At 43.7% G+C, this 27,999-nt stretch overlaps 3 protein-coding genes across 8 annotated transcripts in view; 2 read left to right on the top strand and 1 right to left on the bottom strand.

Moving 5' to 3' along the window:
• Positions 1-4,836, top strand: part of LOC135527910 (sodium- and chloride-dependent taurine transporter-like) — a 33,923-nt gene extending 29,087 nt beyond the window's left edge. For all 3 annotated transcript variants that reach the window (XM_064956564.1, XM_064956565.1, XM_064956563.1), the window contains exons 10-14: positions 2-139; positions 854-956; positions 1,899-1,999; positions 2,302-2,472; positions 2,708-4,836. In XM_064956564.1, coding sequence (XP_064812636.1) covers positions 2-139; positions 854-956; positions 1,899-1,999; positions 2,302-2,472; positions 2,708-2,863 — 669 coding nt within the window. In that variant the 3' untranslated portion in view covers positions 2,864-4,836. The remainder of the gene's footprint in view (position 1; positions 140-853; positions 957-1,898; positions 2,000-2,301; positions 2,473-2,707) is intronic.
• Positions 4,837-9,986: 5,150 nt separating this feature from the next.
• grip2a (glutamate receptor interacting protein 2a) overlaps positions 9,987-27,999 on the bottom strand; it is a 51,834-nt gene continuing 33,821 nt past the window's right edge. For 3 of the 4 annotated variants that reach the window (XM_064956559.1, XM_064956560.1, XM_064956561.1), the window contains exons 18-24: positions 27,339-27,478; positions 22,831-23,010; positions 22,509-22,680; positions 21,273-21,387; positions 20,640-20,864; positions 13,210-13,356; positions 9,987-13,120 (exon numbers count right to left, since the gene is read on the bottom strand). In XM_064956559.1, coding sequence (XP_064812631.1) covers positions 12,923-13,120; positions 13,210-13,356; positions 20,640-20,864; positions 21,273-21,387; positions 22,509-22,680; positions 22,831-23,010; positions 27,339-27,478 — 1,177 coding nt within the window. In that variant the 3' untranslated portion in view covers positions 9,987-12,922. Of the gene's footprint in view, positions 13,121-13,209; positions 13,357-20,639; positions 20,865-21,272; positions 21,388-21,419; positions 21,888-22,508; positions 22,681-22,830; positions 23,011-27,338; positions 27,479-27,999 lie in introns of those variants that run through there. The other variant, XM_064956562.1, reaches the window with a different exon arrangement.
• On the top strand, positions 10,731-11,919 carry LOC135527420 (uncharacterized protein slr1819-like). The gene is made up of 2 exons (XM_064955959.1): positions 10,731-10,734; positions 11,213-11,919. The coding sequence occupies exons 1-2, from the start codon at positions 10,731-10,733 to the stop codon at positions 11,917-11,919; spliced, it is 711 nt and encodes a 236-aa protein (XP_064812031.1).

The raw sequence follows: 27,999 nt of genomic DNA, 5'->3' as shown, positions 1-27,999 counted from the left end.
GTTTGTGGAGGTGGAAGGACAGATCACCTCCCTGGTCGATCTGTATCCAGCCGCCCTAAGGACGGGTTACCGCCGCGAGATCTTTATAGCTGTAATGTGCTGCATAAGCTATCTTTTGGGACTTACCATGGTAACGAAGGTAAGTACACCAACAGCACTTTAACGTATCTCTATGCAAGACATGTTGTTTTTACCTTACTTGTAAGACACATTGACATACTACGACTAGTGGCAGGTAGCCTAGTGATAAGAGCATTGGGCCGGTAACCGAAAGGTTGCTGGATCTAAATCCCGGAGCTGACAAGGTAAAAATCTGTTGTTCTGCCACTGAACAAGGCAGTTTACCCAATGTTCCCTGATAGACTGTCATTGTAAATAAGAATTTGTTCTTAACTGGCTTGCCTAGTTAAATACAATTTTTTTTAAATCACTTCTGGGACCTTTGTAATTAAATTATGTTCACATACAGAAACATCTCTTCAATATAAGCTAACGATACACAGTGTCGTTTCTACTACACACAGTTCAGGTTAACATATAAGATAAGATCACAACAGTTTTCCCACATACTTTGCCGTTATACCCCCAATATGGGGTTTCTACTAACGACCTCTCATATCACATCCTGTGTGCTTGACATCACGAATGGAACCATTTGGAATGCTATGTTCCAGTTAACTTTACTTCAATTATATCTCACATCTCACCACCTGTTGAACTCTCCTTTCATTGGCCCGGCGCCCGCATTCTGATGTATCAACCTCCTCCACTTTTTCCTACCCATGCCCACCCCATCGCTCTCCCTTTCTGTATTTCTCTCTCACTCTCTTTTTGCTATGTGCTTTCTTTTCAGGGTGGCATGTATGTGTTTCAACTCTTTGACTACTATGCAGCCAGTGGTGTGTGCCTTTTGTGGGTTGCATTCTTTGAATGTATTGCAGTAGCCTGGGTATATGGTAAGTTTTTTTTGTTGCCCTTTTTGCCAAATAAAGTGTGTAGCCTACATTTAGGAAACACATGTTAAGATAACTGTGTTTTTAAAGTGTTAAACAAAAACAATAACACATGAGTTATGACCTTGCTTGGGATAAACAATAACCTTGTTTCCTTTCACGCCAATTGTAAATCACTTGAATTGGCTTTTACGCACGGCCCATTGGCTTCTATTGAAGGCAAATTACTAAGAACTATGCCGCCTCATCACAATGACCTTTATAATGAAGAGGTGAACAGGAGCACAATGACCCAGCTGCCATTCCTAGGGGTGTTTTTAGTAACGCTGTTATAGCCGTTATTAAGAGAGCAAGCATGCCGGTATTGCTAAGAATAGCTTATCATGCAATGTCACATAAGCCATAACAGGGGTTGTCTGTATTGCTGAGTAGAACCTGTTCCTAGTTTTGTAACGTTAACAGTAAACTAGGGCTGGATTCAATCTGTATCACGGAAGTATCGGAGTATCTGTGTTAAAATGTAAAGGTCATTTCCGATTGAGCTGACATATGCAGCGTTTACCGTGAATGCAGTCTCCGCTAAGGTGGGAACATTGCCCTTAAATTTAAATCGAGCAAAAGTGTGGCTCTTCCTTGAAACGTCTGCAATACGGATTGAATCCAGCCCCTACAGAGAGATTGTTTATGCCATAATATGTGACTTCATGGAAAAGCCGACAGGTAGATTAGGGTGTTTATAGAGGCTATGATGGCGCCACATCCTGTACTGTAGCTTTTGTCATTGGTTTAGAGATGAAGAGATACTGATTCTGTTTTAAGGTAATACATCACCCTGATGTTTTACCTCCAGAAAATGCACATGTTTAATAGGATGGTTACCTTTATTGTATAGGAGACTAGGAGTGTGTCTCTTACAACAAGTCTGTTCTTCTGTATGGTTGACAGGCGCTGATAATTTCTATGATGCAATTGAAGACATGATTGGCTACCGACCAAACCCGTGGATGAAATGGAGCTGGACCTTTATCACTCCTGTCCTCTGTGCGGTGAGTATTCAACAACCCAACACTGTTAGTGTGATCAACAGCCCAACCCTGTTACAAAGTGTTCAACAGCCCGACACTGTTACAGTGTGATCAACAGCCCAACCCTGTTACAAAGTGTTCAACAGCCCGACACTGTTACAGTGTGATCAACAGCCCAACGCTGTTACAAAGTGTTCAACAGACCGACACTGTTGTGTTGTGGTTCTGAAAACATGAGGAACCTCTTGGATCAGAGTGATGATGTACTGTAGAATGTCTCCGTGAGGGACCAGGTCCTAAACCATTTTTCTTGTTGTTCCCAGGGTTGTTTTATCTTCTCATTGGTGAAGTACAAGCCACTGACCTATAACAAGGTGTATGAGTACCCAGACTGGTCCATCGGCCTGGGCTGGTCTCTGGCCCTGGCCTCCATGATCTGCATCCCCATGGTAATGGTCATCAAGATCCTCCAGTCCGATGGCCCGCTCATCGAGGTACGCAAATACAAAGATGATACTAGATAACCTAGAAGATGTCCCAAATCAGTGATAAAGGGTTAAATAGTTGCCTGCAAGGAAGTGCAGCAAATGTGGGAATGGCATGCGGTATGCAATTGAGTAACTTGTATTGTATGGAACACAAGATATATGATATTCACATGATACAGTATACCATGTAATATGATTTTATGGCATGATATAAGGATGATTTTTCCTCTCCTCCCCACAGAGGATTAAGGCAGTGGCGGCCCCAGTAAAGGGAGGTGCGAGTTCTCGCCCCAAAGAGTACAGCATGAAGGGCAGCGAGCTGACCCAGCCTCTGGACCCCAATGGGAACAACGGCCTGATCAATCCCACCCACACCATTGTAGAAACAATGATGTGAGCACTCTCTGTGAGAGGACATGCTGATTGACGTGCTTTCTATGTTTTTATCATATATTTGCTAACTTTGATAGTGGTAGAACCAGGTTTACATTGTTCTATATATCCGCACTAGGAATATTCTGGTTTGGTTTCTATGACGATGATGATGATGATGAAGATGAAGAGAGCTACATTATATATATTGTCGTTGAGTTGTTGTAGTTTTTTCTCTCTGTATTTTTTTAAATGTTGTTGTTACCGTTGTTGTCGTTGCTGTAGTGGGTGGTGATCTCAGTTCAGGCAATATTTTGAGATAGAACATGTTGTTCTATGTTAATTAACTTTCTGTTCATTGTTGAGAATCGAGAAGGTGTTTGTTCGGAAATACTAGAAAAAAAGTAATTTTCACTTATCACAAATACAGTAAACTAAACGTGTAACATGTTAGGTAGCAAACTATTAAGATAATTTCCTCACATTATTGTGGCAGTATCCTTGTCTGAGGTCATTTTTTATCTGTTGTCGTTGTTGTTTGTTTTGAGATTCAACTGAAAAAATCTTAGTTGCGCTAGTGGACGCCAGCCAGTCACATCTGCTAGTAGAGTAGACATCCACACCACCTGAATGTATAGTGACAACATGCAGTGTAAATATAGAAGTTCATACGTCCTTAAGGTTAACTATGGCCATGCCCAAATACTGTACAAAATGTTCCCGGAAGGATCACATGTCCGTAGGAGGGAGGCAGGAAAGGAGGTGGGGAAAATAAGGAGGAAGTGAAGGATAAAAGGGAAGAAGCATTTGAAGAGTATTTGTACATTGCCTACAGTCTGCCCCAGTGCATTTATTGAAACCTCTTTGCACTTTATACGTTGAGTTTCACCTTTATTGTAGTGATCTCTTATGATAATGGTCCACAGGAGGCTGCTGCGGGGAGGACGGCTCATAATAATGTTTGGAATGGAATCAACCAAATGGAAACCATGCTGTTAATATATTTGATATCATTCCATTAATTCGGTTCCAGCCATTACTATGAGCCTGTCATCCCCAATTAAGGTGCCACCAACCTCCTCTGTAATGGTTGCAAGAACCTACAGTTACATTTGCACCATGCATTTCAAAAGGAAAGTATATAGCTTCAAACCTTTTTGGTATTGTTCACTTTGTTATCTATCGGTACAAACAGGAGCATTAGACTCTCACTCACTTGCTATAAATATATCAAATAAAGGCGGAACATTTCCATCAAACATTCTGTTTCTTTAGGAATAAACCTGTGAGAGTTGTGAGAACCATAACTTGATTGGAGTAAAAAATGTAACCTTAACAAAATGTTTTTTCTAAAAATGTGAAATAATAGGTTTTTTTCGCCAGTGCACTCATTTTAATAGCAGCGATGGTCACTAAATATCTGTATCATATGAATCTACCACCAGACTCTGGATTTTATCATGTTCATTTTAGGCAATTGTATTTTAGTATTTTACTTGTTTGTATTTTAGTATTTTTATTGTTTGTGAATCACATATGCCTTTTTGTATTAACCATTTTATACTGTACATCATATGAACATTGTCACTGATGAGGACTGATGTTTTCTGAATACAGTCAGCAATTTGTATTTTAATGTTAAATGTTATGAGCCTGAATGAATATTTGCAGCGTGTAATATTCGTCAAAGAAATGGCCTTTACCACTCAAATGATTTGATTTCAATTTGAAAACAGATGTAAAAATACAAAAATTGATATGTGACCAACATAAAAAATATGAATGTTTAAAGTTCAAGTGAGATTATTTTACCCAATGCATGTACATGAACATCCACAGTACAGTGCTTGGTCAGAAAGATTACTAGTCCAGAGCGCGATAAATAAACCCTGTTGGAAAATCAAGTGTACCAAAGTATTTTTGTCTAACGTCTGTCCTTCTTTAAGATGCTCATTGCATCATCTCTTCCTAGATTGAAAATAAACTTATTTTTCTTTACACGTCTTTGAGTGAATTATTCATTTGTTCTGTGAAGTGCATTTAAGTAACTTTCCCTAGGGTCTACTGGCCTGCTTTTCTCTCATACAGACTGCTATGGAAATACTACACACATTCACTTCTAACATGAGGATATTATTCTACATTCTTCCATATTCATATTCCATTTTCATATCCTACATGTATATATTGAAAAGGACTTAAAACAAATGCATTCAAATAAGGAGGCTTTAATAACCACGCAATAAAAATTGTATCTTGTGTAATTATCGAATTATGTTGGTGTTAATAGAGTAGACTCATATTTAATTAAACAAATACAATTGTACTGTTGTTATGGTGCTGACAGACACCCTGCAGGAATTGAGTGCCTGGGCTTCTATTTTAAGACTTTTTCCTGTAATCACACACCCTGTCAAAATGACCACTCACAGACCACTTATGCTTGGTCACAACAGTGAAAGTTACTGATGGGCTATAGGATGTGGCAGCTCTGACCCCTCAGATGACCTCGACAGACACATCCTATACGTTCCTCTCAGAATTACTTAACTTTCAACGTCAGGTCCAATGCAGCCGTTTTTATCTCAGTATCAGATCCATTATGTGTAACAATTAAAAGCACCTTACTGTAATTGTTTTCAATTCAAATGGTCAAAAAAAAGGTTCTTAGCAAAGAGCAGTTTCTCAAGCAAAAATTGTACTAGGACTGTCAGAGTGGTTTGAGTGGGGAGGGGACCAAATAAAATGAGTTATTAGCAGAGAGGTTTGGAACTCTCTTGATGATCTATTAACTAATTTACTGCCTGGTGATGTCACCAGGTAGGCGAAAACTCCATCCCACCAAAACAGGCAGAGATTTCTGGCAGATTTTCGGTTCTTACACTCGCTCTTACACTAAAAGGGCATTATCATCACATTCACAGTATTATTCCAACCTCATTGTGTGGAAATATACACACAATTTTTAGGTATATCTAGTACTGGGTCGGACCCCCCCTTTGCCTCCAGAACAGCCTGATTTCTTTGGGGCATGCTAACTTTGCGCAAATGGTCTCAAGGGACCTAACGTTGCCAGGAATCATTCCCCACACTATTACACCACCGCCACCAGCCTGTACCGTTGACACCAGGGAGGATGGGGCCATGGACTCTTTCTGCATAAGCCAAATCCTGACTCTGTCATCAGCATGACGCAACAGGAAACGGGATTCGTAGGACCAGACAATGTTTTCCCCCTCCAGTGTTGCTGATCATGTGCCCACTGGAGTTTCTTCTTCTTGTTTTTAGCTGAGAGGAGTGGAACCCGGTGTCGTCGTCTGGTGCAATAGCCCATCCGTGACAAGGACCAACTGGTTGTGCGTTCCGAGATGCCGTTCTGCATACCACTGTTGTACTGCACCATTATCTGCCTGTTTGTGGCCTGCCTTTTAGCTTGCATGATTCTTGCCATTCTCCTTCAACCTCTCATCACAAACAGGACTGCCGCTGATTGGATGTTTTTTGTTTGTTGCATCATTCTCAGTAAACCCTAGACACTGCCACACGTGAAAATCCCAGGAGGCCAGCTGTTTCTGAGATACTGGAACCGGGGCACCTGTCACTGACAATCATACCATGCTCAAAGTCGCTTAGGCTACTTGTTTGGCCCATTCTAATATTTAATCAAACAGTAACTGAATGCCTCAATGTCTTTCTACCTGGTTTACATAGCAAACCACCGCCACATGAATCAAACCATCTCTGTGAACTGGGTGGTGTACGTAATAAACTGCCCACTGAGTATGTAAAACACAGAAACATTTTTGATTGCACTGGGCCTCTAATGTAGCTAGTTTTAGCCAAAATGGGTATTAAAAGGTAGGTGAAACCTTGGAATGGCAGACAGTGGCGTAGTACAGTTGAGAAGTCCCTCTGGTGTTGTGGAAAACTCAAACCCTGTTGCCAGTGACAGAAACATATGGGTGTAGCCGAAGTGGTTCAGTGCACTATGCTCATGTGATGTCTAATCGACCTGGCCGGGGTATCCTGGAAGGATAATGATCTCATCCCGTCAGTAGAGGATGCCTGGATATTTTTTTTAAATGCCTTCCTAACCATCTTAAATAAACATGCCACATTCAAGAAATTTAGAACCAGGAACAGATATAGCCATTGGTTCTCCCCAGACCTGACTGCCCTTAACCAACACAAAAACATCCTATGGCGTTCTGCATTAGCATCGAACAGCCCCCGTGATATGCAGCTGTTCAGGGAAGCTAGAAACCATTATACACAGGCAGTTAGAAAAGCAGAAGGCTAGCTTTTTCAAGCAGAATTTTGCTTCCTGCATCACTAACTCAAAAATGTTCTGGGACACTGTAAAGTCCATGGAGAATAAGAACACCTCCTCCCAGCTGCCCACTGCACTGAAGATAGGAAACACTGTCACCACTGATAAATCCACTGATAAATCCACCATAATTGAGAATTTCAAAAGCATTTTTCTACGGCTGGCCATGCTTTCCACCTGGCTACTCCTACCCCGGTCAACAGCACTGCACCCCCCACAGCAACTCGCCCAAGTCTTCCCCATTTCTCCTTCTCACAAATCCGTTGAGCTGATGTTCTGAAAGAGCTGCAAAATCTGGACCCCTACAAATCAGCCTGGCTAGACAATCTGGACCCTTTCTTTCTAAAATTATCTGCCGAAATTGTTGCCACCCCTATTACTAGCCTGTTCAACCTCTCTTTCGTGTGGTCTGAGATTCCCAAAGATTGGAAAGCAGCTGCGGTCATCCCCCTCTTCAAAGGGGGGGACACTCTTGACCCAAACTGCTACAGACCTATATCTATCCTACCATGCCTTTCTAAGGTCTTCGAAAGCCAAGTCAACAAACAGATTACCGCCCATTTCGAATCTCACCATACCTTCTCTGCTATGCAATCTGGTTTCAGAGCTGGTCATGGGTGCACCTCAGCCACGCTCAAGGTCCTAAACGATATCGTAACCGCCATCGATAAGAAACATTACTGTGCAGCCGGTGTTCATTGATCTGGCCAAGGCTTTCGACTCTGTCAATCACCACATCCTCATCGGCAGACTCGACAGCCTTGGTTTCTCAAATGATTGCCTCGCCTGGTTCACCAACTACTTCTCTGATAGAGTTCAGTGTGTCAAATCGGAGGGTCTGCTGTCCGGACCTCTGGCAGTCTCTATGGGGGTGCCACAGGGTTCAATTCTTGGACCAACTCTCTTCTCTGTATACATCAATGAGGTCGCTCTTGCTGCTGGTGAGTCTCTGATCCACCTCTACGCAAACGACACCATTCTGTATACTTCTGGCCCTTCTTTGGACACTGTGTTAACAACCCTCCAAGCAAGCTTCAATGCCATACAACTCTCCTTCCGTGGCCTCCAATTGCTCTTAAATACAAGTAAAACTAAATGCATGCTCTTCAACCGATCGCTACCCGCATCTGCCCGCCTGTCCAACATCACTACTCTGGACAGCTCTGACTTAGAATACGTGGACAACTACAAATACTTAGGTGTCTGTTTTGACTGTAAACTCTCCTTCCAGATCCATATCAAACATCTCCAATCCAAAGTTAAATCTAGAACTGGCTTCCTATTTCGTAACAAAGCATCCTTCACTCATGCTGCCAAACATACCCTTGTAAAACTGACCATCCTAACATTCCTCGACTTTGGCGATGTCATTTACAAAATAGCCTCCAATACCCTACTCAACAAATTGGATGCAGTCTATCACAGTGCAATCCGTTTTGTCACCAAAGCCCCATATACTACCCACCATTGCGACCTGTACGCTCTCGTTGGCTGGCCCTTGCTTCATACTCGTCGCCAAACCCACTGGCTCCATGTCATCTACAAGACCCTGCTAGGTAAAGTCCCCCCTTATCTCAGCTCGCTGGTCACCATAGCATCCCCCACCTTTAGCACACGCTCCAGCAGGTATATCTCTCGAGTCACCCCCAAAACCAATTCTTTCTTTGGCCACCTCTCCTTCCAGTTCTCTGCTGCCAATGACTGGAACGAACTACAAAAATCTCTGAAACTGGATACACTTATCTCCCTCACTAGCTTTAAGCACCAACTGTCAGAGCAGCTCACAGATTGCTGCACCTGTACATAGCCCACCTATATTTTAGCCCAAACAACTACCTCTTTCCCTACTGTATTTAATTTTATTTATTTATTTTGCTCCTTTGCACCCCATTATATTTATTTCTGCTTTGCACATTCTTCCATTGCAAATATACCATTCCAGTGTTTTACTTGCTATATTGTATTTACTTTGCCACCATGGCCTTTTGCCTTTACCTCCCTTATCTCACCTCATTTGCTCACATCGTATATAGACTTGTTTGATACTGTATTATTGACTGTATGTTTGTTTTACTCCATGTGTAACTGTGTCGTTGTATGTGTCGAACTGCTTTGCTTTATCTTGGCCAGGTCGCAATTGTAAATGAGAACTTGTTCTCAACTTGCCACCTGGTTAAATAAAGGTGAAATAAAAATAAAATAATGAGTAATGTAATACCTGATTAATACCAAAAGGAATATAATATGACTTCATCTCCACCTTGCTGATCAATACTGTTTTGTTCAGCAAGTGCTGCTTCAACAAATCACAATACATCTTGCACCCCACTCCCCAAAATAGCCAACTATATTTATTTGAACTTGAGTCCTACTTTGTCCCCTTGGGGTTGGCCCTACGGCAGCCAGTGTGACAGCTCATTGACACTTCTGGTAAACGATCCTAGGTGTCCTCTCTGCCATAAATCCACTGACCGGTGGAAACCATGTTAACACCTCACCCACAAAGACGTGACGTTCACATCTACAGAGAAGTGGGAGTGTGGCAGGTCTGAGACCATTGCAGATTTATGTTCAGCTTGTTACCTGGCATCAACAGTGTGGGGGAGGCTGGCCAAACATGGTTGGAGTAAGGTCTTTCTTTCTAGAAATAGTAATGAAATCCTTAATTAACCAAACTATTCAGGACATTATGTTCTTTCTGCAAACGTTCCTTCACTTGATGTCCAATGGTAGAGGATCCATGTAGTGTTTGCTCAATACCTAAACTAGCAAAGATCACAGCTCAGGTAGAAGAATTCAAGAAAGAAAAAAAAAGACATCCCATCAGTCATATCTTTATTTTCATAAAAAGCAGGAAATCTCTTTAAAGAATAAAATTTCATCCATTTCATGTACATCTCACAAAACAAATTCCTTCAAATTGGCTCACTCCACCCCCCCCCCCTACTTAAATAGCAATGATTGGCTGCAGCTGGGGACCATGTAAACAGAAGAACTGTACAGAGAACAGATACTGCACTCAGTCACATCTTAGATACAGAAACCACACGCAGAATGTCATTACAAATAAAAACATTATACATAGGGAGACCATGTACAGACCGTGTACTGACTAATATTCAGAAGCACCTCAAATAAAATGTATAAAAACAACATAGTCCTCTGTATCAAATGGGACATTTTTCATGTGTGATGAAATAATCTAAAAACATGGTTTCCTTCCTGAGGATTAAAAAGCAGATAGTTGAGCCCTGAACGGGACAGCGTGACTGCAGTCTCACTACATCTCTACACCAGCCATTACATTAAATTAAACAAATCATCTTATTTCCACTGAGGCAGCTTGGTAAGCAGGCCAGGGCTAGACATGTTATGTAAGAGCTTTATAAAACCACACAATGTCATGATAAAACGGAAACATCTCCGGGGAACCTTCTGTCTGACGGAGTAGGAAAGAGATGGCAATTGTTCAGCGCAGAAATGTTCCACAATTCCCCCTTGTGAACAATGTGAGCTTTCTACTAGGTGGGGCATTAAATCCTATAACTACATGCTTACCAACATGGGTGGGAGAAACAGCCATGGAGGTTCAGAAAAATACTCTAATCCAAGGCCACACCTTTTTGAGTATGGGCCTTAACGGATACATGAAAATGGTTTTAAAGGAAATCACTCATCTCAATTGAAATGTATTTTATTCCACATTTGGCAGGGGATGTGATCCATTTAAGAGTCTGTTTGTGGGGAAACCACACCCTGGACTCCTGAGAGTTGCTACTCTGGTATAATGCCTTCTGAAACGTGTATACATAGGACTAGAGCAATGAGCTTTTCCTAGTCAGGACAAACTCCTGGCCTCACATGGGAGATGCTGATATTGAGGGTGAAATCTAAAGAGATGTGACCTGAACAACACAATCAAGTAGTGTGTTTATGATAAGGAACACTCCTTTAGTGGGTGACAAAGCTTTTCAAAATAATGTGACTATCACCAATCGTGGTACAATACAATCTAATCATGAGTGATAAAACGAGTCAATCTAGTGCCTGGATCTGATTTGGTGAACTACCAGTGCACGGATCTGACTTGGGTGAGCTACCAGTGCACGGATCTGACTTGGGTGAGCTACCAGTGCACGGATCTGACGTGGGTGAGCTACCAGTGCACGGATCTGACGTGGGTGAGCTACCAGTGCACGGATCTGACGTGGGTGAGCTACCAGTGCACGGATCTGACTTGGGTGAGCTACCAGTGCACGGATCTGACTTGGGTGAGCTACCAGTGCACGGATCTGACTTGGGTGAACTACCAGTGCACGGATCTGACTTGGGTGAGCTACCAGTGCACGGATCTGACTTGGGTGAACTACCAGTGCACGGATCTGACTTGGGTGAACTACCAGTGCACGGATCTGACTTGGGTGAACTACCAGTGCACGGATCTGACTTGGGTGAACTACCAGTGCACGGATCTGACTTGGGTGAACTACCAGTGCACGGATCTGACATGGGTGAACTACCAGTGCACGGATCTGACATGGGTGAACTACCAGTGCACGGATCTGACATGGGTGAACTACCAGTGCACGGATCTGACATGGGTGAACTACCAGTGCACGGATCTGACTTGGGTGAACTACCAGTGCACGGATCTGACTTGGGTGAACTACCAGTGCACGGATCTGACTTGGGTGAACTACCAGTGCATGGATCTGATATGGGTGAACTACCAGTGCATGGATCTCATTTAGGTGAACTACTAGTGCATGCTAGCAACAAAAGTGTGGCTTGGTAAAATAAATAGTGAACTTGATTACATAAAACCGTTGACAAGAACCTTGCGAAACAAAAACACTGATCCCAAAAGTATGAATTACACACTTCTGCCCTGTCTATCCAGTAGCTTTTAACAGGGTGAGAAATGTAATGAGAAAAAGAAACATTCTGAAATGTAACTTTTGTTGTGGACAAAGTAGAAGGTGTGATAAAACAGTCGTTCGTAAGTATTTGTCCTTCATATGATGGCCTTTTTATAACAGGGATAAAACCTGGACCTGAGTCACCAAGTCCATTTTCACAAACATTTTAGACTTCAGGATAGAGTGGGGGGGATCTAAAATAGAAATATTTGCAATGCTTGGCAAGTAACAGTGAGTGACAGTTTAGCATTCTATCTATTTGGAGGTGCTAGTTAGCCGTTTTTGCTTGGGGTTGGCAATGTGGGCCAGGAGGGGAAAGAGAAGGCAGCCAGCCAACCCATGGCTTAAATAATAGTCCAGCACAGCATGTGCCCACGTTCGTGTGTCAAGTGTGTGTGTACATGTAACTGCACCAATACCCAGCAAAATGTCACAGAGGGTCAATTAAACACACAATAAATAAAATAAAAAATAGATGCTGTGGTGGTGTGCCAAACACACCTGCTTCTCTGGGATGGAAGTATTTCTCTAGGATTTCTGCAGAACTGAGCAACGCTAGTGTTGTCATCCAGAAGCTGTTATGTAATGACATGTGTTTTTTCCAGAACAGCCCTAGGAGCCTGACAGAGTCTCCTCTGCTCTAAATCACATGATTAGACTGACTAACACTGGTCACACAGTGTGAATGACAGTGTGTGTGTGAATATTCACATACAAATGTATGCTCATGTGTGAATGGGGTTCTGTGTGTGTGTCTGTACAAGAGATATGAAACAAAATCAGTGTGTATAATGTGCAGTGCCTATTAATCCATAATCTCCCACCTGGCCCTTGGTCACAGGGCGATACTGTTGGTCCTGTAATATGGGAAGTCCAACAGTGAATCAGAGGGGTCCTCGCAGTCCTGTGGCGGCCCATTATCTGCCTGTGCCAGGGGGTTCCTTCTGATTACCAGGTCCAAGCTGTCTCCTGCTTCAGTGATGAGGGGGACGGTCAGGCAGCAGTCAAAGTCTCTGGTCCTTGCTCGGTTCACCTGCAACAGGAGAGGTCAGGTAACATATCACACAGGTGTAGATACTGTAGAAGGGGAAAAAATTACGTTAGTTGAACAAAGATGTGTACCTGCAGAATGCGGTCGTAGGGTTTCAATCCGGCCTGGTCGGCAGGACCATCTGGTCGGATCATGTTGACGTAGGCACCCTTCTCCAGGAGGCCGTCTGACACACTGAAGCCGAAGTCTCCACAGTCTGGGTCCTTCCTCAGGGTCACCTAAAGGACAGACAGTAAGGCCCATTCACTTGACTCGTGCAAGTCGTCAAGTTCTCCATTGGGTCCGGCACAGTGTGGGGTGTAAATTTACTTAAAGTCGGAGTGCAACGACTGACCGCAAAGGACTTTGCTCGCCGCAACCCTCTTGTGGAGCACAATGCCTCCGTGGAAAAACAATGGCTCGCTCAGTACAATGCTATTCTTGCACAAGTCATGTGAATTGAGCTTTACAGGTTACGCATCTACAGGCTCAGTCACTCATATCATGTTTTTTTTTGCAATGTAAATGATGCAGAACCTAAGATTAATGTGGGATTATGACTGTCAAGGGTAATTAAACCAATATCAACAATTATGTATTCAAACTTCAATGAATGTTTGTTTTTAAGGGCGTTCAGTTTCAAAGTGCTTGTGCCCTTACTCAACCTGCCTCCTAAGCCAACAGTACATTACAGCACAGCACATCAGAACAGACTTCTGTACATATAGCGTTTAGGTCACGTCTGCCATTTCCAAGCAGTATAGGGACTGCCAAGCAGCAGTATGAGCCATCAGAGAAGAGTCAGGAGTCAAAGCATCTGACTCAGCGTGCGGTTTTATCTATGTCTTTATCTATTACCCCATACTTTACAAGTCCTGACTGGCCTGGCATCCACTGGGTCCAGTATGACCTCAGTCATGGGCAGAGTTGCGTGCAGTGGCGTGTATTCATGGGTGCGAAGGGAAGCCAGGCTTCCACAAAAAATGCTGTTCAATTCGCAAGAGGCTGAATGTATCTCACAGGAGAAAGCATCCGATGGAGTGAAACAGCTTCCCTCTGTCTCTCTACATTTAGCACATTATCTGATACTGTCCGGTCCAAATGAGTATGACATTGTTGCCACCTGTAGCATTTAATGCAAGGGAAGCCAGCGAGCATTTGGTCTCCCTTGACATTCACAGCTCAACTATGAATGGTCCTGGTGAAAGAAATCAAAGAAATAGTGTCAAGGGAAGCTAGCTTGGATTTGGCATCTCTCCTATCAAATTACTTTGAGAGCATAGGTCATTAAACAGAAACAATATGACTTTTTGCATCTCGTGTTGTCGTCCTCCAGTGGCTAGCTAGCTAAAATTCTCTCTTTCCTAAATTAGCCATGGATAGAGATAGGAATTTGGACTTGTGGTTTTACTTAATTCTCTGTACTGGCCAATGATTATAATGGCGATTCTGATCCAACCATTAATTTATACATTGTTGTACCCCTGGCCTGAGATGATGGAAGTTCAATATGCAGCTAGAGGTGGAAGGGTAACGTTGCCCATGAATGGAAGTTAGGCGAGCAAGCATTTTAGCCAGGTAGTCTAGGACAACAACAAATTAAAGCCTGTACTGTATGACAGCGTGATAGACCGTTTCGTCAACATGAAAGAGAGGATGGCATTGGCGTTCCTCTGCAAGTTGGGTGACTCAACATGTTTTTCTACTTGCAGGAACGGGCACACATGCACGCAAACAGAAATCAGAACCATGGACAGCCACATATTTAGCTTATGTTGGACTAAATTAAAATAAAAGAAAACAATTCTGGTATCTTTTAGTTGTCACTGTTTTAGACTAAACAGAGATGATTTGATGTTGAAATGAAGTTGAGATGGTGCTGGAATAGTGGAGGCAAGTCCTGTTATTTTGCGACTTGTGGTAACTGTGGTTCTAAATCCATAGTTTTTGTTGTTGTTTTCATTTATTATATTTTAAATTAAGTACAACATAAGCTAATTATGATGTGGCTGTCCATGGTTCTGATTTCTGTCTGAAAATATTAATTTACCTAACCATGCTGTAGGTCATGTAACTTTGTTACATGTAATATGAGTCTCAGACTATCCGGTTGTGTTATAAAACAAAGGTGTGGTTGAATTTGTTCTGCCATTGTCTTATTGTCTCGGCCTGTAGGCCTATATATCACAGTCGCAAGGCATATGAACGGACAGCAAACAACGCAATTATCAGAACACACACAGTGTAGGTTGTAATATGGTCTTGTGGTGGCTTTACCCACGCACTGCGTGTTAAAACAACGTGTTGAGGCCCATACTGAACACTTGGTCACCACCACACGCACACACAGCTAATTCCATTAACGTTCTTTATATTGTTGTGTGGTTCTAAAAAGGAAAGAACAATACAAGCATTAGGATCCACTAAACACTAAGAAATAGATATACATGCAATACAATAATACAAAGACAAAATTGTGGCATAATATGAACATAAACAAATGCAAAGGTATAGCAACACGTGTTGAAATGCAATGGGCTACTTATAATATGGCAATACAAATACATGCATTAGCTACAAGCTAACCATAACACTTCACTCAGAAACACTCAGACTAACAAATAGGCCTCGTCCTGAGTCAGACATTGCACACACCTACACATATTTCACATGTTCAAGAAAGGAAAACAGCATGTTGTAGTCAGTCATTACACAATACTTATTCTTCGAGATGGTCGGTGAACAAGCTCTACCAAGAGGTGTGCGGGGCGGAGCCCTGGAGTGCGTCCAAGTGCCCCGATTGGTTGGATGAACAGAGGTGTGAATGGGTGATTGACAGGGCTGCAGGCCAATCAGTTTGAGAGGAGCAGCCTTTTGTATAGCCACACCTGGATTTCTTTGGAGGTTAAGTCCTGAAAGGGCCTAGTCCTATCCTGCAGGATAGGCAGGAAAATGAAGGGACCAGGGCAGTGAAGGGTATCCAATTAGGGGACCATAGGGGCCAGGAGGGTGCCGGCACTGGTATACATAAGTGGCTTAGGGGCCGCAAGGGAAGGGAGGTGCACAGAGGCGCAGAGACAGCTTTGGGCAGCCCCATGAAACAACACAAGTGTTGCAAAGGACCCTCTAACTCTAGTCCATCTGTTGGCGCTGAGTAAAATGACGGAGGCTGGTCATGGCTGGAGGTGGTGGATTGCCTACTGCTGCGGAGGATTGTGGCATGCCGGCCACAACTGTCGTTAGCAGCATTGGCTGTTGCTGCTGAGGTTGGTGACTGCCTCACAATGGCACCATGGTGGAGCAGGTGAGGACCCCTGGGCGAGGCTCATCAGGGATCTGGAGGCAGGGGCAGGCTGGGCCCTGAAGACAGGGCAGGAGGTTTGGCATGTAGCACTGAGGGATCGGACTGCTTGTCAACTGAGACTGGGGGCTGAGGACTAACTGAGGGCAGAAGCTGCCGACCTAGTGTGGCAAAGAACCTTTCGCGTGGTGGAGCAGTGGACTGAGGGTTGACTAGAGCTGTAGACTTTGAAACTAAAACATCTTATGGCTGGGAGCCTAGTGCCAATAATTTGGGCCTGACAGGTAAAGTAGCTCTGGACCGAAGAAGGAAAACCCACTCTGGACCTGCCAGGGAGACTGACTCTGGACCTGCCAGGGAGAATGACTAATAGCTAGGAGAGCAGTGGAGCTCTGGGCCTACTAGAGGAACTGGTAACTCTGAGCCTAACCGGGTAGAAGCCTGATGACCCACCTGGGCTAGGTACTGAGGGCAGACTTATGCTGGGGAGACAGACCTAGCATGGCGGAAGACTGATGACATAGTGCTAGGGACCGAGAGCTGACAGTCTGGAGACAGTGAACCGAGTGCAGCAGCACTTGGGGCCTTGCAGGGTAGGAGGCTCTAAGCCTGAACACCTTCCAGGTAGGCAGGAAACTGAATCTCTGACCCTACCAGGAGGGAAGGAAACTGGACATCTAGGTCAGGTGGGACACCAGGGATGACTTCTGGTGGGACACTGGAAGTGATGTGTGTCGAGTTCCGAAGCGACATCTGGTAGGTCTGGCGGTAGCAGCACCCTTGGGGCTGGAATTAGCATGGTGCTGGCAACTCGGGGTGGATAAGCCTGCACTTAACCTTGCCAGTAGCTGCAGGCTATGGTTACATACTAGGAGCAGGCATAGAATCCACAGCTTGGCTTGGGATCTAGACCAGGAGGCGTTCCCGACGCGCTGGTAGATACGACATAGGCGGGGCCTCCCAAGTGGCACAGTGGTCTAAGTGGTGTGCCACTAGAGATGAGATTCTGGGTTAGAGTCCAGGCTCTGTCGCAGCCGGCCCCGACCGGGAGACCCATGGGGCGGTGTACAATTGTCCCAGCATTGTCCGGGTTAGGGGAGGGTTTGGCCGGCAGGGATGTACTTGTCCCATTGCACACTAGCAACCCCTGTGGTGGGCCGGGTGCAGTGCACGCTGACAAGGTCACGAGGTGTATGGTGTTTCCCCCGACACATTGGTGCGGCTTGCTTGTGGGTAAATGGGCATTGTGTCAAGAAGCAGCGCGGCTTGGTTGGGTTGTGTTTAGGAGGACGCACGGCTCTCGACCTTCGCCTCTCCCAAGTCCGTACGGTAGTTGCAGCGATGGGACAAGACTAACTACCAATTGGATACCACAAAATTGGGGAGAAAAAGGGAAGTAAAAAATATATATAACATTTAAAAAAAAGATATGTAGGCTCCAGCCGGGTAGAGACTGGAGCGACTACGCCTTGTGGGCCACTTCGGAGCGTAGTAGAAGTCCCAATGCTCCCATTGAGGTGGTGAACACTCTGGCCGGGGAGGCCTGGAGTAGAGTCTCTCAGGTTAGCAGCCGGGCTGACTATGGAAGTATCAGCAGCGGCGGTGCTTCTGAGGCCATGACGATGGCTCTAGCCAGGGGGGCCTAGAGCGGTTGCGGTCAGGAGAATAACGGCAGTAATGGTGCTCCCGTGGTGGCGATTCAGGCCGGGAGGACCTAGAGTACGCCCTCCTGAGCTCTTCCTGCTCATAGATCAGTAGTCCCTCTGCAGCTCCGAACTGGAGAGGGTGTGGTCACTCACCACTGAGAAGGCCTGGAACAGGGCTTGTAGTAGTCTCTTGGATGAGAAAGTGAGGAAGGCTCAGGTGCGTGACCGCTTCGTATGGCGGGGGTGGGCTGAGGTGGGTGGTGATGTCTCGTGGTGAGATGCACAAACTCCTCTTTGGGTATCTCAACATCTTAACTATAGCAGGTTAGAATCTGTCTCGATTTTTTTTTTTACTATTGGTAGCTAAATTAAAAATTAAAAAATTGGCTAACAGGAGCTCGGCTGTGAATGCCCTCACCAGCTAGTAACGTATGCTGATTGCTTAGGTTCTTCTCACTACAGTGTTGTCCATGCTGAGGCCCATAATGAACATTTGGTCACCACCACGCGCGCACACCGACACAGCTGATTCCATTAAAGTTCTTTATATTGTTGTGTGGTTCTAAAAATGGAGAAACAATACAAGCATTAGGATCCACTTAAAAGACTAAGAAATATAAACACAGTACCAGTCAAAGGTTTGGACACCTACTCATTCCAAGGTTTTTGTACATTGTAAAATAATTGTGGAAACATCAAAACTATGAAATAACACATACGGAATCATGTAGTAACCAAAAAAAAGTTAAACAAAAATAGATTCTATATTTGAGATTATTCAAAGTAGCCACCCTTTGCCTTGATGACAGCTTTGCACACTCTTGGCATTCTCTCAACCAGCTTCATGAGGTAGTCACCTGGAATGCATTTCAAGTTCATTTGTGGAATTTCTTTACTTCTTAATGTGTTTCAGCCAATCAGTTTTGTTCTGACAAGGTAGGGGTGGTATACAGACGATAGCCCTATTTGGTCAAATACCAAGCCCATATTATGGCAAGAAAAGCTCAAATAAGCAAAGAGAAACGACAGTCCATCATTACCTTAAGACGTGAAGTTCAGTCAAGGCGAAAAATGTCAAGAACTTTGAAAGTTTCTTCAAATGCAGTTGCAAAAACCACCAAGCACTGATGATGAAACGGGTTCTCATGAGCACCACCACAGGAAAGGAAGACCCAAAGTTACCTCTGCTGCAGAGGATAAATTCATTTCTTCAGTTACCAGCATCAAATTTTAGCACAAATAAATGCTTCACAGAGTAACAGATGCAAGTAACAGGCGCACTTCAACGTCAACTGTTCAGAGGAGACTGAATGAATCAGGCCTTCATAGTCGAATTGCTGCAAAGAAACCACTACTTAAGGACACCAATAAGAAGAAGAGACTTGCTTGGGCCAATAAACATGCGCAATGTACATTAGACCTGTGGAAATCTGTCCTTTGGTCTGATGAGTCCAAATTTGAGATTTTTGGTTTCAACCGCCGTGTCTTTGTGGCGCGAAGTAGGTGAACTGATGATCTTCGCATGTGTGGTTCCTACCGTGACGCATGGACACTGTCAGTGATTCATTAAGAATTCAAGGCAAACCAGCATGGCTGCTACAGTGCTTAGTGGGACTATCATTTGTTTTTGAACAGGACAATGACCGAACACACCTCCAGGCTGTGTAAGGGTTATTTGATCAAGAAGGAGAGTGATGAGGTGCTGCAACAGAAGATCTGGCCTCCACAATCACCCAAACTCAACCCAATTGAGATGGTTTGGGGGGAGTTGGACTGCACAGTGAAGGAAAAGCAGCCAACAAGTGCTCAGCATATGTGGGAACTACTTCAAGACTGTTGGAAAAGCATTCTAGGTGAAGCAAGTTAAGAGAATGCCAAGAGTGTTCAAAGCTGTCATCAAGGCAAACGGTGGCTGCTTTGAAGAATCTCAGTTGATGTTTTCACTATTATTCTACAATGTAGAAAATAGTAAAAATAAAGAAAAACCCTTGAATGAGTAGGTGTCCAAACTTTTTACTGTACATGCAATACAATAATGCAAAGATAAAATTGTGGCATAATATAAACATGAATGAATGCAAAGGTATAGCAACACGTGTTGAAATGCAATAGGCTACTTGAATAACAATAGCGCTAGCATTAGCTACAAGCTAACCATAACAAAATTCACTCGGAAACAATCAAAGCCTAACAAATAGGCCTCGTCCTGGGTCAGGCATTGCTCATCTATACATATTTCACAACACTTACATGTTCGATGGATGCACAACACTTGAAGATAGGCAAACAGCATGTTGAAGTCCGTCATTACAAAATACTTGTTTCTTCTTGAGACGGCAAGTGAACACAATCTAACACAAGGAATGCGGGGCTGGAGCCCTGGAATGTGTCCAAGCGAACAGAGGTGAACAGAGGTATGAAGAGTGATTGACAGGGCTGCAGGCCAATCAGATTGAGAAGGCTGGCCTTTTGTACAAGTCTGAAATTCAGATTATTTTTCAGTTCTTGAATAGGAACTTCAATGCACTCCCTAAATTAATGGAATTGAGATGCTGCCTCCAATCCTGCCATGTACCTTCAGTAGTTCCAGGGTTGTAGGGGAGCTGGTCTCCTGGGGCTCCCCTCTCCCCCTGGGTGGTGTGTCCCTGGTCCTGTTTGATCTCTGCAGGTTGCTTTTGGTTTTGGGCTCGTCATGAATGGGACCCCTCTTCACAGGACTGATTCTGCTCTGTAGCACTGAGTCATCCTTGGACCTCGTTTCCTCCAGATACAGGCTGAGAGTGCTGCCAGTCATGGACGCCTGGGAGAAGACAAGAGGATTGTTAAATTACAGGTGTGTGAATAAAATAACATGATATACATGTATAACTGAAGACATGCACACTCACAGCTTGATTTAATAGGGAGGCTTTGTGCCAATGTCTCCAATGATCAAAGTGGCAGCAGGAGTCTGGACGGTCTAGACAATCAGGCTTTTATTTATTTCTATTTTATATAACTAGGCAAGTCAGTTAAGAACAAATTCTTATTTACAATGACGGCCCAGGAGCAGTGGATTAACTGTCTTGTTCAGGGGCAGTACGACAGATTTTTACATTGTCAGCTCGGGGATTCGATTAAGCAACCTTTCAGTTACTGGACCACTAGGCTACCTGCCGCCCCAATTGTTTCTTTTAGTAGCAGATTGGGACAGATAGAGGGAGCTTACCTCCAGCTCCCTGAGTATCTCTGATTGGCCGCAGGTCTCTAGGTCCTGCAGTGCCTGGGACCAGAAGCTATCCTCCTGTTTCCGGGTGCCATGGTAACTAGGGGGGCTGGCGTATCTATGACAATGCAGGAACCAGAACATGAGGAGTCTTGCTGTCCAGAGACTGGGGTGTTTTGAGACTGGTTTGAAACAGTTGTTGCCTGCAAAGCAGCGTGGGTAATGCAGGCAATGGACTGCATGACGTTGAGAGGTCCTTTAAAAACCTTTCAGGCCTCAGTGAGGGCAAGAGTAAACGCTCTCTCTAACACAGAACAGTGTAGTCCCTTAGAATAGAAAGAGTCTTCATGCAGATAGTTCATCGTTTAAAAGTTAAGCCACTCAAAAAGCCTTAGGGTGTAGACAGTTTGTGGCAGTGAGGGACACAAAAGTTCAGAAAAAAATCAAGTGAAGAGTTAAGAGTGAGGCAACAGACAAGGCAGAGGTGTGTCCATGGGGCCTTTGGGTGTTTTAGAGGGGCAGGTTTGGTGAAGACAAAAAGCGACAGAAAAATACACGTTTATGTGAAACACCAGGAGCCTCACGTGCAGTTAGTAAAGCAGATGAGAGAGAGAGTACCTGAGAAAGGGAGAACAAGCACAGATAGGAGCAGATAAAATGGAGGAATGAAACAACTGTGGTGATTTAGAAAAACATTCTAAATCCAAATATTTGAGTGACATTGCAGATTTATTAGATTCACTTTCCAAATCAATAGCTGTCAGTGAATCAATACATAGAGTTTTAGACTAAACCAGACTTGAAAGAGATTTTTTTTGTACCTCACTTCAACATTTATGATCATTGCGTACATACATGGAGGCATACAGAAGGCATACACATAGATTAAAAGGAAAAAAGAACAACACTGAAAGCCACAGAATGAAACAAATTATTACAACTATCAAATCCATTAGCCAGATCTGTATTATGTGCTTTATGACTTGGAAAAAGCACAAACAGCCTCGGAACCAGGCAGCAGTACCCCATGCTCATTGTAATCATGGTACTGGCACGGACCCTGTATATAGCATGCATTCTCGTGTTCTTTCTCTTCATATTTCTCGTGTGTCTCCTTCCTTTATATAATGTCCTCTCACTTTGATACTGAATACTGCTGTTTGCAAGAGCTTGCAAGTAATAATTTCACTGTAGTGTCTTATACTTGCTGTATCCTGTTAGCCTAAAGTAGGCACTCACCCAGCAGCCGCATCCCAGTCATCCTCAGTGTATCTCCCATCGTAGAGGTGAGAGTGGTGGGAAAGTCCGGTAAGGCCAGTGGAGATGGAGTTGGGTTGGGTCCTGGGTGGTTTGGTGCGTCTCCACTCATTAGGCTGGAAAGTCAAATCTGCAGCTCTGTGGAGATACGTTCCTGCACACAAGCGACAAAAAACAAAAAAAAACAACTTTCTACACACCCAGCAACTGATTTTCAGGAGAGTCATGTGAGCATATCAATCTAAAGTGGCCTAAACTGGTAGTCTAAACTGGTAATGACTACGCGTTCATGTTCTGTCCTCACCTTGGCTGCCGTAGTCAGCGTCGATGCCGGAGCCGTCCCAGGAGCTCATGGCAGAGTCCATGCTGGGCACGGTGGCAGAGTACACCCCTGAATGTTTACTGGTCTTCTGAGAGTCAGTCAGCTCATCCTCTGTGTCGCTTAGGAATCCTGCCTGCTCCGACATCTGCTGCACATCTGATTCTGCATGGGAACAAAGTCAGGAGAGTTAAGTGAGAATCATAACTCAATTATGTAATAAAATACACTGAGGGTAAAAAAACATTAAGAAAACCTGCTCCTTCCATGACAGACAGACCAGGTGAAAGCTAGGATTCCTTTGATGTCACTTGATAAATCCACTTCAATCAGTGCAGATGAAGAGGAGACAGGCTAAAGTTGGATTTTTAAAGCCTTGAGACAATTGAGACATGGATTGTGTATGTGTGCCATTTAGAGAGGGAATGGGCAAAATAAAAGATTGAAGTGCCTTTGAACGGGGTATGGTAGAAGGTGCATCGGTTTGTGTCAAGAAAAGCAACGCTGCTGAGGTTTTCAAGCTTAACAGTTTCCTGTGTGTTTCAATAATGGTCCACCACCCAAAGGACATCCAGCCAACTTGACAACTGTGGGAGTCAACCTGGACCAGAATCCCTGTGGACCGCTTTTGACACCTTGTAAAGTCCATGCCCTGACGAATTGAGGCTGTTCTGAGGACAAAAGTGGGGGTGCAACGCAATATTAGCAAGCTATTCCTAATGTTTGGTGTACTAAATAAATACACATACATACCACAGACAGTTGAAGTCGGAAGTTAACATAAACTAGTTTTAATGACTCCAACCTAAGTGTTTCAACCACTCTACTAATTTCTTGTTGAACTATAGTTTTGGTAAGTCGGTTAGGACATCTACTGTGTGCATGACGTAATTTTTCCAACAATTGTTTACAGACAGATTATTTCACTTAAAATTCACTGTATCACAATTCCAGTGGGTCAGAAGGTTTACATACAGTAAGTTGACTGTGAATTTGAACAGCTTGGAAAATTCCAGAAAATGGTGTCATGGCTTCAGAACCTTCTGATAGGCTAATTGACATCATTTGAGTCAATTGGAGGTGTACCTGTGGATGTATTTCAAGGCCTACCTTCAAACTCAGTGCCTCTTTGCTTGACCTCATGGGAAAATCAAAAGAAATCAGCCAAGACGTCATAAACATTTTTGTAGACCTCCAATAGTACACATGTATAAACACCATGGGACCACGCAGCAGTCATACCGCTCAGGAAGGAGACATGTTTGGTCTCCTTGAGATGAATGTACTTCGGTGCAAAAAGCTCAAATTAATCCCAGAACAGCAGCAAAGGACCTTGTTAAGTTAATGGAGGAAACAGGTACAAAAGTATCTATATCCACAGTAAAACGTGTCCTATATCGACATAACCTGAAAGGCCGCTCATCAAGGAAGAAGCCACTGCTCCAAAACCACCATAAAAAGCCAGACAATGGTTTGCAACTGCACATGGGGACAAAGATCATACTTTTTGGAGAAATGTCCTCTGGTCTGATGAAACAAAAATAGAACTGTTTGGCCATTATGACCATCGTTATGTTTGGAGGAAAAAGGGGGAGGCTAGCAAACCAAAGGACACCATCCCAAACTCAGAAGCACAGGGGTGGCAGCATCATGTTGTGAGGGTGCTTTGCTGCAGGAGGGACTGGTGCCCTTCACAAAATAGATGGCATCATGATGTAGAAAAAGAATGCGGATATATTGAAGCAATGCTACCAAATACTAATCGAGTGTATGTAAAACTTCTGACCCACTGAGAATGTGATGAAAGAAATAAAAGCTGAAAGAAATCTCTCCACTATTATTCTGACATTTCACATTCTTAAAATAAGGTGTTGATCATAACTGACCTAAAACAGGGAATATTTACGAGGATTAAATGTCAGGAATTGTGAAAAACTGAATTTAAATATATTTGGCTAAGGTGTATGTAAACTTTACTTGTGTCATGCACAAAGTAGATGTCCTAACCGACTTGCCAAAACTATAGTTTGTTAACAAGAAATGTGTGGAGTGGTTGAAAAAAACGAGTTTTATTGACTCCAACCTAAGTGCATGTAAACTTCCGACTTCAACTATATATGCAGATGATATTCTTATACTCAGCTGGCCCATCCCAGGATTTTGTGTTAAATGCTCTACAACAAAGCTTTCTTAGTGTCCAACAAGCTTTCTCTACCCTTAACCTTGTTCTGAACACCTCCAAAACAAAGGTCTTGTGGGTTGGTAAGAAGAATGCCCCTCTCCCCACCGGTGTGATTACTATCCGTGAGGGTTTGGAGCTTGTGGTCGTCACCTCATACAAGTACTTTGGAGTATGGCTAGACAGTACACTGTCCTTCTCTCAGCGCATATCAAAGCTGCAGGCTAAAGTAAAAATTAGACTTTGTTTCCTCTATCGTAATCCCTCCTCTTTCACCCCAGCTGCCAAACTAACCCTGATTGATGACCATCCTACCCAGGCTAGATTACTGAGACAATTTATAGATCGGCAGTTAAGGGTGCTCTCGAGCGGCCAGACGTTCTTTACCATTCGGCCATCAGATTTGGGATTGGGATTTATTTATTTATATATTTATATTTGCCACCAATGCTCCTTATAGGACACATCACTGCACTCTATAATCCTCTGTAAACTCGTCATCTCTGTATACCCGTTGCAAGACCCACTGGTTGAAGCATATTTTTAAAACCCTCTTAGGCCTAACTCCTGCCTTTCTGAGATATCTACTGCAGCCCTCATTCTCCACATACAACACCCATTATGCCAGTCACATTCTGTTAAAGGTCCCCAAAGCGCGCACATCCTTGGGTCGCTCCGCTTTTCAGTTCGCTACTGCAACAAACACTCAAACTGGACAGTTTAATCTCAAATCTCTTCATTCAAAGACTCAATCGTGGACACTCTTACTGACAGTTGTGGCTTTTGTCTCTACCTTCTTGACCTTTGTGCTGTCGACTTTGCCCAATAATGTTTGTACCATGTTTTTGTGCTTCTAACATGTTGTGTTGCTACCATGCTGTGTTGTCATGTTTTGCCGCCTTATTATGTTGTCATCTTAGGTCTCTCTTCATGTAGTGTTGTGTCCTATATTTATATTGTATTTATTTGTATAATCCCAGGCCCCCGTCCCCGCAGAAGGCCTTTTGCCTTTTGGTAGGCCGTCATTGTTAATAAGAATGTTCTTAACTGACTTGCCTGGTTAAATAAAAGGTTAAATAAATAAATACATATATTTAAGGTTATTTGAATTGTACTGTACATGTTTGCAGCTAAAAGCTGAATTGCAGCATACATAGACCTATGTAAGTAAATCAAATACAAATGAAGATCTCGTATACAACATTACAGTCAAGCAGCATTAAGCAATCTCTCAATGTAAGGCATAAGGCTGTTGTAGTATCTGTCAAAGTTCAGTTTGTGACTGGATCAGGTAGATCGGCTAATGACATGGCCTCTCGTCGGAGGCAGCCATATACTGTAATCCTGGGATTATACAAGCGTCTGGGCCAAAGGATCAGCAGAGGCAGGTGCGGCAGGATTCCAAGGTCTGTAAGCCCAGGTCATTGCATGCAGAGTCGTAGGGGGTGTAGGTGGGGCCCATGTTGATTTTGGTTGCACTTCGTTGGACCTTGTCAAATTGGTTGTTACACATGGGTGCCATACCGGAGCGGAGTACTCGAGCACTGGATGGACAAAGCGGGTGTAGACTGCCAGAAGGTCTTCAGGGGGAGGGTGAAGTGGCTAAGACGGTTCATCATGAAGAGCCTTCGGTGGTAATGTCAGATGTGCTTGTCCCATTTTCGGTTGGCTCGGAATGTCACGCAGAGCGCTTTGGCAATGGACACCACCTCAAGCATGGGGCCGGAGATGGAACTCAGAATGTCACGCAGAGCGCTTTGGCAATGGACACCACCTCAAGCATGGGGCCGGAGATGGAACTCAGAATGTCACGCAGAGCGCTTTGGCAATGGACACCCCCTCAAGCATGGGGCCGGAGATGGAACTCAGAATGTCACGCAGAGCGCTTTGGCAATGGACACCACCACAAGCGTGGGGCCGGAGATGGAACTCAGAATGTCACGCAGAGCGCTTTGGCAATGGACACCACCTCAAGCGTGGGGCCGGAGATGGAACTCGGAATGGAAAAATGACACTAAATTCTCCACTGTAAAACTGCATATCGGCAGATATATCGGTATAGGTAAGCTTTGTCTCCCCCAAAATCTAAATCAGTATGGGACCCCAAAAAAATCATATCGATCCAGCTCTATTTAATTATGTCAATGAAATGCTTCTAACGAGAGAATACTCAGTTTGTCAACATCAAATCCAATGATGGCAGTCTTTCCTTCCATCCAATCAGAGTCTTCAATAAAGGAGGCTTCACATCCCCTTCCATACATACTTTTTAAAAATCTATTTAATTAACAAACTTAACAATAACGATACATACCGGCTTGACGTTTTTTTATCTTGAGGGTGACGGTCTCTCCGGCCATCTGGAGCAGATGGATGGCCTCACTCAGTGGTTTCCCCTTCAGACTCACACAGTTAATGGCCAAGACACGGTCCCCTATATGGATGGCACCAGTCCTACAAACATTAGAAGACAATATTTGTATCTCTATTTGAAGGAGGAGGATGCCACTGAAAAGATTGTCATTTCCAAGGGTACAAAACTACAACAAACATATCCAGCATATAACAATAGCTAATAAAGCAACACGGTATTTGGTGTCACGACACGCCCTTTTTGGGTGAGGATCATAGCAGCCCCCCTCTCTCACCACAGGTTTATGACGGACGTAAATACCGAAACTCCCTTCCCCACTCTGCCCAAATGAAGGTTGAGAATCCCTTTGTCACCATAAAGAAAGACTTTGCAGTATGCTAACGTCAAAAGGTGGAATAATTGAGCAGTATTTCTGTATTCCAAGAAGTTGGAGTGGTCCATGGAAACTTAAGGAACAGTCATGAAGAGTTTGTTTCATTTGGTGATGTCATGAAGGACAGAAGACACACATCACTGTTTGTTTGTATACACTTCCCAATTATGGATCTGAATGTTGTATAAAATAAATGATTGAGTATAGGAATACTTTTGAAAAGATTAA

The sequence above is a fragment of the Oncorhynchus masou genome, chromosome 33 (assembly GCF_036934945.1).
Source record: "Oncorhynchus masou masou isolate Uvic2021 chromosome 33, UVic_Omas_1.1, whole genome shotgun sequence".
NCBI lineage: Eukaryota > Metazoa > Chordata > Actinopteri > Salmoniformes > Salmonidae > Oncorhynchus > Oncorhynchus masou.
The sequence above is the reverse complement of the archived record's forward strand: the minus strand, read 5'-3'. Positions and strand labels throughout refer to the sequence as shown.